General features: G+C 57.8%; 1 protein-coding gene across 6 annotated transcripts in view; it reads left to right on the top strand.

Moving 5' to 3' along the window:
- The first annotated feature begins 5,799 nt into the window (after positions 1-5,799).
- DYSF (dysferlin) overlaps positions 5,800-9,926 on the top strand; it is a 72,913-nt gene continuing 68,786 nt past the window's right edge. For 3 of the 6 annotated variants that reach the window (XM_054514543.1, XM_054514542.1, XM_036381704.2), the window contains exon 1: positions 5,800-5,887. In XM_054514543.1, coding sequence (XP_054370518.1) covers positions 5,800-5,887 — 88 coding nt within the window. Of the gene's footprint in view, positions 5,888-8,500; positions 8,634-9,926 lie in introns of those variants that run through there. The other 3 variants (XM_036381705.2, XM_036381706.2, XM_054514541.1) reach the window with 2 other exon arrangements.

Genomic DNA, 9,926 nt, shown 5'->3' with positions numbered 1-9,926 from the left:
GATGGATGGATGGATGATGGATGATGGATGATGGATGGATGATGGATGATGGATGATGGATGATGGATGGATGGATGGATGATGGATGGATGGATGGATGGATGGATGGATGGATGGATGGATGGATGGATGGATGGATGATGGATGATGGATGATGGATGGATGATGGATGATGGATGATGGATGATGGATGGATGGATGGATGATGGATGGATGGATGGATGGATGGATGGATGGATGGATGATGGATGATGGATGGATGGATGGATGGGATGATGGATGGATGGATGGATGGGATGATGGATGGATGGATGATGGATGGATGGATGGATCTTCCAAGGCGGGAGGGCTGATCTGGGACAGGATGGATGCTCGCAGGAGAGATGGATGCTCCAAGGTGGGACGGATGCTCCGGGTGGGAATATCCTGGATCCCCCCAGGACGGGACGGATGCTCCGGTGGGACCCGGCTCCTCCCGCCTTTCCCGGCTCTCTCCCCACTCCAATCCAGAGCCTCACCCACAATTCCAGAATCCAATCCCAGATCCTGGATCTCCGCCTGTCCGGGATGAGGGTCCTGGTGCCACCCGGGGCATGGGGACACTGCAGTCCCTGTCCCCTGCCATTAATTATCGCCATTATTAACGACATTCATTATCAGAACTATTTTGACCACAGGGAGGGGGGAGGTCCCTGGGTGTCCCTGTCCCCTCCCCCAGCCGGGAATTTTGTACATAAAACTGGAACAATTCCCAACATTCCCCCTTTTTTCCCCGCTCGGGGGTGGCTCGTGTCCCTCCCCTCCGTGTCTGTCCCCTCTCGGTGTCACCGCGTGTCCCCCCCGCCCCGGGCTGGGGGGTGACCCTTGGGGACAATGTCCCCCCCCCGCTCGCGGAGGTGGCGCAGGGCGTGGCCGGGGGGCCCGAATGGGAATTAAAGACCTCGTGGAAAAGCTGCGGCTCCCGGGATTTGTCACCGCCCCGGGATGGTGGCACCGGTGTCACCCCGCTGTGCCCACCCCTCGGGGACACAGCGGGGGTGTCCCCACGCCCGGCCCCCGCTCATTCCCAACGCTGGAATCCCGGGAATGCTCCAGGCCCCGGCCCCGTGTCCCCTCCTCCGCCCCCCCCAGGCCACCCCCGGTCCCCTCCAGCTGCGGTGTCACCTCTTGTCACCTCCCCCCGCCCCCGCGCGCGGGGATGAGCGCAGGAGGAGCTGGAATTAATTGCGTTAATCAAGAAAGGTTAATGAGGAGGTGGCGGTGCCAGCGCGGGGATGGGGGGGGGGGTGGCACAGCTGGCACCGGCACGGGGGTGGCGACACGGGGCGGGGACACCGAGCGGCGACACGGGGCTGGAGACAGCTGGAGACCCCCGTGGGGACGGGGGTGACACCGTGACCAGCCTGGGGTGGTGGCACCGTGAGTGAGCGCGTGTGGCACGGGCGGTGGGGACAGTCATGGGTGTTGGGGACACTCACAGGTGTTGGGGCCATTCACAGGTGTTGGGGACACGCACAGGTATTGGTGACATGCAGAGGTGTTGGGGACAGTCACAGGTGTTGGGGACACTCACAGGTATTGGTGACATGCAGAGGTGTTGGGGACAGTCATGGGTGTTGGGGACACGCACAGGTATTGGTGACATGCAGAGGGTTGGGGACAGTCACAGGTGATGGGGACACTCACAGGTGTTGGGGACACGCACAGGTATTGGTGACATGCAGAGGTGTTGGGGACAGTCACATGGCACATGTTGGGGACACACGCAGGTGTTGGGGACGGTCACATGGTGATGGGGACAGGCATGTGGCACAGGTGGTGGGGACATGCAAGTGGCACATGCCATGGGGACACTCCCAGGTGATGGGGACATGCACGGGTGGTGGGGACAGTCACAGGTGATGGGGACATGCACGGGTGGTGGGGACAGTCACAGGTGATGGGGACAGGTATGTGGCACATGCCATGGGGATGCTCCCAGGTGTTGGTGACATGCAGAGGTGTTGGGGACACTCACATGGCACATGTTGGGGACGCTCCCAGGTGTTGGGGACACACAAGTGGCCCATGCTGTGGGGACGCTCCCAGGTGTTGGGGACACACAAGTGGCCCATGCTGTGGGGACGCTCCCAGGTGTTGGGGACACATATGTGGCACTTCCCATGGGGACATTGACAGGTGGTGAGCTCATGCCCAGGTGTTGGGGACATGAGATGGGGACAGGCAGGTGGCACAGGCGGTGGGGACACACAGATGGCCCTTGGCATGGGGACACTCGTGTCCCCATGAGTGGGGACCTGTCTGGGTGCTGGGGACACACATGTGACACACTGTGGGGACACTCCCAGGTGCTGGGGACAGGCAGTGGGGACAGGCAGGTGGCACCGGCGGTGGGGACACGCACGTGGCACTGGTTATGGGGACAATCCTGTGGTGGCACCGGTGGTGGGGACACTCGCAGGGCTTGGGGACATGCACCGGTGGCCCCTCCCATTCCCGTGGGTGCCATCGGCTTTGACCTCTCCCAAATCCTGAATTTCCCCCAAATCCTGAATTTCCCCCAAATCCCCGGGTCCCAATCCCGGCTCTGCAGGGTTTGGGGTCGCGGCCAATCCCGGGATTTGGGGCTGGGAAAAATGGAAGGGGATAAAGCCAAGAGGGAAAAGCAGGAATGGGGTCGATAAACCCAAGGAAGGAAAAGCGGGAATGGGATAAACCCAAAGGGGGAAAAATGGGAATGAGGGGATGGGTCAGGGGGGGATATCAGGGAAAAGGGGGATCCCAGATTCTGGATCCCATCCCAGTCTGGGGTGAGATCAGGGATCCTGGATCCCATCCCAGTTTAGGGCAGGATCGGGGATCCCAGATCCCAGCTCCCATCCTGGTTTGGGGTGAGACTGGGGATCCCGGATCCCATTCTGGTTTGGAGTGAGATCAGGGATTCCGGATTCCAGATCCCAGATCCCATCCCGGTTTGGGCAGGATCAGGGATCTCAGATTCCAGATCCTGGATCCTGTCTCAGTTTGGGTGAGATTGGGGATCCCAGATTCCATATTGGTTTGGGGCAGGATCGGGGATCCCAGATCCCGGATCCCATCCCAGTTTGGGATGAGACTGGGGACCCCAGAGTCCAGATCCTGGATCCCATCCCAATTTGGGGCAGGATCAGGGATCCCAGATCCTGGATCCCATCCTGGTTTGGGGTGAGATTGGGGACCCCAGATCCCATCTTGGTTTTGGGAGGGATCGGGGATCCCAGATTCCAGATCCCGGTTTGGGACCAGATCAAGGATCCCAGATCCCAGATCCCATCCCTGTTTGGGGTGAGATCGGGGATTCCAGATTCCAGATCCCAGTTTGGGACCAGATCAGGGATTCCAGATTCCAGATCCCGGTTTGGGGTGAGATTGGGGGCCCCAGATCCCAATCCCATCCCGGATTGGGGCGGGATCTCCCGGAGCCGCTTTCTGGGAAAGGCCGGGGCTGGAAAGAATTCCCAAAAATAGCCGGGGGCGGGGCCATTCCCAGCTGTTCCCGCCGGGAACGCGAATCCCATAACGGGGGGGGGACCCCAAAATCCCCCTGGGGACACAAAAAAGGGGAGTGAGAACCCCAAATTCCCATTCCAGGGAAAACTGGGGAGGTGGGGATCCTAAAATTCCCTCCTTAGGGATAAGGGGGGGATTGAGGACCCCAAAAATCCCCTTGATGTCCCCAAAGGGGGGGGGATGAGGACTCCAGGATTCTTTTTCTGGGGACGCTGAGGGAATGGAGACCCCAAAATTCCTTCCTGGGGACAATGGGGGGTGGGGACCCAAAAATTCCCCTCAGGACACAAAAGGGGGAGTGGGGACCCCAAAATTCCCTCCTGGGGACAATTGGGGCAGTAGGGACTCAAAAATCCCCCCGGTGTCCCCAAAGGGGGAGGGAGGACCTCAAAATTCCCGTGTTGGGGCCAATGGGAAAGTGGGGACCCCAAAATTCCCTCCTGGGGACAATTGGGGCAGTAGGGACCCCAAAATCCCCCCGGTGTCCCCAAATTCCCGTGTTGGGGCCACTGGGAAAGTGGGGACCCCAAAATTCCCTCCTGGGGACAGTGGGAGGGATTTGCGACCCCAAAATTCCCCTCAGGACACCAAAGGAGGGTTGGAAACCCCAAAATTCCCTCTTGGGGACAATTTAGGGCTGTAGGGACCCCAAAATCCCTCCTGATGTCCCGAAACAGGGGGTGGGGACCCCAAAATTCCCTCCTGGGAGAATTTAGGGCTGTAGGGACCCCAAAATCCCCCTCATGTCCCCAAAGAGGAGGTGGGGACCCAAAAATTCCTGCCTTGGGGACAATGGGGAGTGGGGACCCCAAAATTTCCTCTTGGGGTCACTGAGGGAATGGGCACCCCAAAATCCCCCCAATGTCCCCAAAGAGGGAGTGGAGACCCCAAAATTCCAGCCTCGGGGACAATGGGGGGGATTTGGGACCCCAAAATTCCCCTAAGGACACAAAAGGAGAGTTGGGGACCCCAAAATTCCCTCTTGGGGACCATTTAGGGCTGTAGGGACCCCGAAATCCCTCCCGATATCCCCAAAGGGGGAGGGAGGACCCCAAAATTCCCGTCTTGGGGACACTGAGGGAGTGAGGAGCCTAAAACTCCCTCTTGGGGACAATTTGTGGCTGCGGTGTCCCCAAAATCCACACGATGTCCCCAAAGAAGAGGTGAGGACCCCAAAATTCCTGCCTTGGGGGCAATGGGAAACTGGGGACCCCAAAATTCCATCCTGGGGACACTGAGGGAGTTGGGACCCCAAAACTCCCTCTTGGGGACAATTTGTGGCTGTGGTGTCCCGAAAATCCCTCTCAATATCCCCAAAGAGGGGGTGAGGACCCCAAAATTCCCGTCTCGGGGACAATGGGAAATAGGGACCCCAAAATTCCCTCCTGGGGACACTGAGGGAGTGAGGACCCCAAAACTCGCTGTTGGGGACAGTTTGTGGCTGCGGTGTCCCCAAAATCCACACGATGTCCCCAAAGGGAGAGGTGAGGACCCTAAAATTCCTGCCTTGGGGGCAATGGGAAACTGGGGACCCCAAAATTCCATCCTGGGGACACTGAGGGAGTGGGGACCCCAAAACTCGCTGTTGGGGACAGTTTGTGGCTGCGGTGTCCCCAAAATCCCCGCGATGTCCCCAAAGGGAGAGGGAGGACCCCAAAATTCCCGTCTTGGGGGCAATGGGAAAGGGGAGGCCCCAAAATTCTGGCCTTGGGGACAATGGGAAAGTGGGGACCCCAAAACTCCCTCTTGGGGACAGTGGGAGGGATTTGCGACCCCAAAATTCCCCTCAGGACACAAAAGGGGGTGAGGACCCCAAAATTCCCTCCTGGGGACACTGAGGGAGTTGGGACCCCAAAACTCCCTCTTGGGGACAATTTGTGGCTGTGGTGTCCCGAAAACCCCTCTCGATATCCCCAAAGAGGGGGTGAGGACCCCAAAATTCCCGTCTCGGGGACAATGGGACATAGGGACCCCAAAATTCCCTCCTGGGGACACTGAGGGAGTGGGGACCCCAAAACTCGCTGTTGGGGACAGTTTGTGGCTGCGGTGTCCCCAAAATCCCTCTCGATGTCCCCAAGGGGGGGGGGGGGGGCGGGGTGGCGCCTCAGCCCCGCCCCTCCCCCACCCCCGGGGCCGGGTCCCTTTAAGGGGGCGGAGCCTTGGAGGGGGGAGGGGGGGGGAAAATCCCGGGATTTTTTTTTTTTTTTTTTGGGAAGCGGGGGGGGATGCGGAGGGGTGGGGGAGGGGACGATGCTCCGCGTCTTCGTCCTGCGGGCCGAAAATGTCCTCACGGGCGACAGCGACATCAGCGACACCTACTGCTCCTCCACGTTCCAAGGTGCGGGAAAAAAAACCCTCGGGATGCGGGGGGGATTCGGGGGGGATTCATTTCGGGGAGGTTCGGGCCACGCCCGGTTCGGTTCCTAAAAGTTGGGACGGGACTGGAAGAGCCGCGGGTCCCCCCCCCCCCCCCCTTGTCCCCGTTGTCGCCGCCACCCCTTTGGTGTCCCCTCCCCGTTCCAGAGTGTGGAGCTCCAGAGGGGAAAATATCGGGAATTTTGGGGGATTTTGGGGGGGATTTTGGCCTCCCTGAGGGTTGGGATGGGGCTGGAAGCGCCGCCGGTCCCCGCTGTCGCCGCTGTCGCCGCTGTCGCCGCTGTCGTCGCTGTCCCCGCTGTCGCCGCTGTCGCCGCTGTCGCCGCCACCCCTTTGGTGTCCCCTCTCTGTTCCGAAAAACTCCAGAGGAGGGGGAAAAAACCATATCGGGATTTAGGGGAATTTTGGGGGTTTTTGGGATAAATCTGAGGGAATTTCGGCCCGAGAAGCTGGGATGGGCTTGGGAGAGCCGCGGGTGCTCGCTGTCCCCTCTGTGGTGTCGCCCCCCCGCTGGTGGCACTTGGGGACCCCCCTAAAGCCACCCCCGGCGCCCGCCGCGGATATTTTGGGATTTTCCGTGCGCGGGGCGGGGCGGAGGGGACGATCCCAAATTTGGGAATTGTCCCTTCCCGGGGTCCCTTCCCGGGGTCCTTCCCCGCTGGGGACAAAAGTGACATTGAGGGGACAAAGGACGGAGTGACGTCACGGGTTGGTTGGGATCGTTGTTTTTGTTTTAAAGGGAAAAAGCGGCTTTTTGGGATTTCCCGGGTGTTCCTGGAGCAGGGAGCGTTCCCGGTTTTCCCATGGAATTCTCCCGGGGTGGGTGTGGCATTCCCGGTGTCCTGCTCATCCCAAATTCCCAGATTTTGGGGTTTTGGGGTTCCCGGGATTGCGGCATTCCCAAATTCTGAGGCTGAGGCATCCTCAGGCCTTGTAGGGTCCCAAAATTCCCGGGGATTTATTTCCCCTCCCTGAGGTTCCCAGCATTCCCAAATCCCAGTCCTGGGATATCCTTGGGCTTTCCAGAATTCCTGGATCTCGATGTTTTTATTTCCCATCCCTGGGAATTGTGGGATCCCCGAATGCCAGGATTGATCCCCCATCCCTGCAGTTCCCAGCATTCCCAAATCCTGGTGCTGGGTCATCCTCAGGCCTTGGAGCATCCCTGAATCCCAGGGGTTCATTCCCCATTTTTGGGGTTCCCAGCATTCCCAAATCCCAGTGCCAGGTTGTCCCTGGGATTTACAGAATTCCTGAATTTCCAATTATTAAATTCCCCAAACCCTGGCAATTGCAGGATCCCCAAATCCCAGGATTTTATTCCCCATCCCTGGAGTTCCCAGCATTCCCAAATCCCAGGGTTTGGGGATCCTTGGGCTTTCCAGAATTTCTGAATCCCAGGATTTTATTCCCAGTCCCTGGGGTTTCCAGCATTCCTGAATTCCCAAGGATTTCATTCCCCATCCCTGGGAATTGCAGCATTCCCAAATTCCTGTGCTGGGTCATCCTCAGGCCTTGGAGCATCCCTGAATCCCAGAGATTTCATTCCCCATCCCTGAGGTTCCTGGAATTCCCAAATTCTGGTGTTTGGGGGATCCTTGGGGTTCCCACAATTCCCAAATCCTAATGCCAGGTTATGCCTAGGGTTTCCAGAATTTCCGGAATTTCCAATGATTAAATTCCCCATCCCTGGGAATTGCAGCATTTCCAAATCCCAGGGATTTTTTTTCCCCATCCCTGGAGTTCCCAGCATTCCCAAATCCCAGGGTTTGGGGGATCCTTGGGCTTTCCAGCATCCCTGAATTCCCAAGGATTTCATTCCCCATTTTTGGGGTTCCCAGCATTCCCAAATCCCAGTGCCAGGTTATCCCTGGTGTTTCCAGAATTCCTGGATCCCGATGTTTTGATTTCTCATCCCTGGGAACTGTGGGATCCCTGAATCCCAGGGATCCATTCCCCATCCCTGGGGTTCCCAGCATTCCCAAATCCTGGGGTTTGGGCATCCCTGGGCTTTCCAGAATTCCTGAATTTCCAGTGATTAAATTCCAGAATTTCCAATGTTTAAATTCCCCATCCCTGGGAATTGCAGGATCCCCAGGTCCCAGGATTTTATTTCCCATCCCTGGTGTTCCCAGCATTCCCAAACCCCGGCATTTGGATATCCCTGGGATTCCCAGCATTCCCAAATCCCGAGGTTTTGCCATCCTGGATGTTCCCAGCATTCCTGGCTCCCAAGGATTTCCTTTCCCACCTCTGATTCCCTGGATCCCGTGATTGATTCCCCATCCCTGGGATTTGCAGATTCCCTGGATCCCGCTGCTGGGCTATCCTTGAAACTGGGAACATCCCTGAATCCCAGGGATTTATTCCCCATTTTTGGTGTTCCCAGCATTCCCAAATCCCCGTGTTTGGCCATCCCTGGGAGCTGCAGCCTCCCTGAATCCCGGGGATTTATTCTCCCCCCAATCCCAGCTCTCTTCCCACGATCCCGGTTTTTTTCCCAGCCCCTCCAGGGGCGTTCCCGTGCCGGACCGGGAGAAGGGGGTGGGAATGGGATAAGGGAGAGCGGATCCCCAGCCCGGCTTTCCCGATCCCGGCTTTCCCGATCCCGGCCATGCTCCGCTGCCTGCTCCAAAGGGCTTCCCAACTTCCCAACCTGGAAAAGCGGGATAAGCAAAGCGATCCCGTGGCCAGCCTGACATTCCGAGGTGAGGGAATCCCGATTTTTATTTTTTTGGGAAGGAAGGGAGGGTTTGGAATGTTTTTAGCTGCTTTTGGAATGTTTTTAGCTCCCAGGAAAATCTGGGGGTCTGGGAAGCTCCTAAATCCCTGGAAAATCCTTTGCTTTGCAGCTTTTATCCCCCTGATCCCAAAGTTTTTAAATCCACGCTGGAACATCCCTGGGAATTCCATCCCTTGAAATCCTCGAATTCTGCACTGGGATGGATGTGAATGATCCCACATGGAGCAGGGATTATCCCATTCCCGAGGGATGGATTTCCTGGGAAAACGGAGCGGTTTGCACTCCCAAAATTCCCTCTGGAGGACGGTGCTTCCCTGGCATTTTCCTGGAGTTCGAAAAAATGGGGAAAAAATTTCCAAAAATTTTGACAAAAATCAGGGAGAAGGACGAGCGGCTCCCGGTCCAGGTTTTCCATTTGCTGCTGATCCCATTCCCACCGGGATCCCGCTGGGGAATCCCGGGAGCTCCATCTTCAACCAAACCCCGATCCAGGGCAATTCCAGGGCTCTGAATCCCGGGAAAAATCAGGAACGAGATGGGAATGAATCTCTGAATGAGGAAAACCAGCGGGATGAGTTTTCCATATTCCCAGAGCCGGGAAGTTCGGCTCTTCCCCAGTCCCAAATTAGGGAAGGAGTCGCTGAATGGTGCGAAAAGAGCGGAAAACCGGGAATATTTGGAATATCCCGGAGTCTCCCGGGATCTGAGTCACCTCCATTGTTTGGCCTTTTCCTTTTCCTCTTCCCGCGGGGGTCCCTCCCTTGGGATGCGGCGGCATTCCAGGAGGGATGAGGGGGGCGTGGCTTCGGGAAGGCGGTGGGTGCATGCCCGGGATCGGGAATGTTGGATTTGAGGGAATCCCGGGATTCCCACCCGAGGCTTTTGGGGGATCCTGGGGAAACCGAGGCACGATCCCGAGGTTTGGGAATGGAGGGAACGGAGTGTTTGGGATCTCCCCTGGCTCTTCCCACCCCGAATTCCCAATCCTTGGAAACCTTTGGATGCTCCTGGGGAAACTGAGGCACAGCAAGGAGGGGGTTCCATGGGATTTTCCAGCACATTTTCCAGCCTGGAAGGGTTGGGGATCCAAGTGGGATCCTGGATCCAATCTCTGCATTCCCAGCCCTGGGAAGAGGGAATGGGGCTGGATCCTGATCCTGGGGATTGTGGGAATTTCTGCAAGCTCAGCCCTACCTGGGAGGAGAGAATGGGATCCAGTCCTCGTCCTGGGAATTTCTGGAAGCCCAGTTCCAGCTGG

This window comes from Molothrus ater, chromosome 4, assembly GCF_012460135.2.
Source record: "Molothrus ater isolate BHLD 08-10-18 breed brown headed cowbird chromosome 4, BPBGC_Mater_1.1, whole genome shotgun sequence".
Classification (NCBI taxonomy): Eukaryota; Metazoa; Chordata; class Aves; order Passeriformes; family Icteridae; genus Molothrus; species Molothrus ater.
Note: the sequence above shows the minus strand (reverse complement) of the source record. Positions and strands in the feature narration are given on the sequence as shown.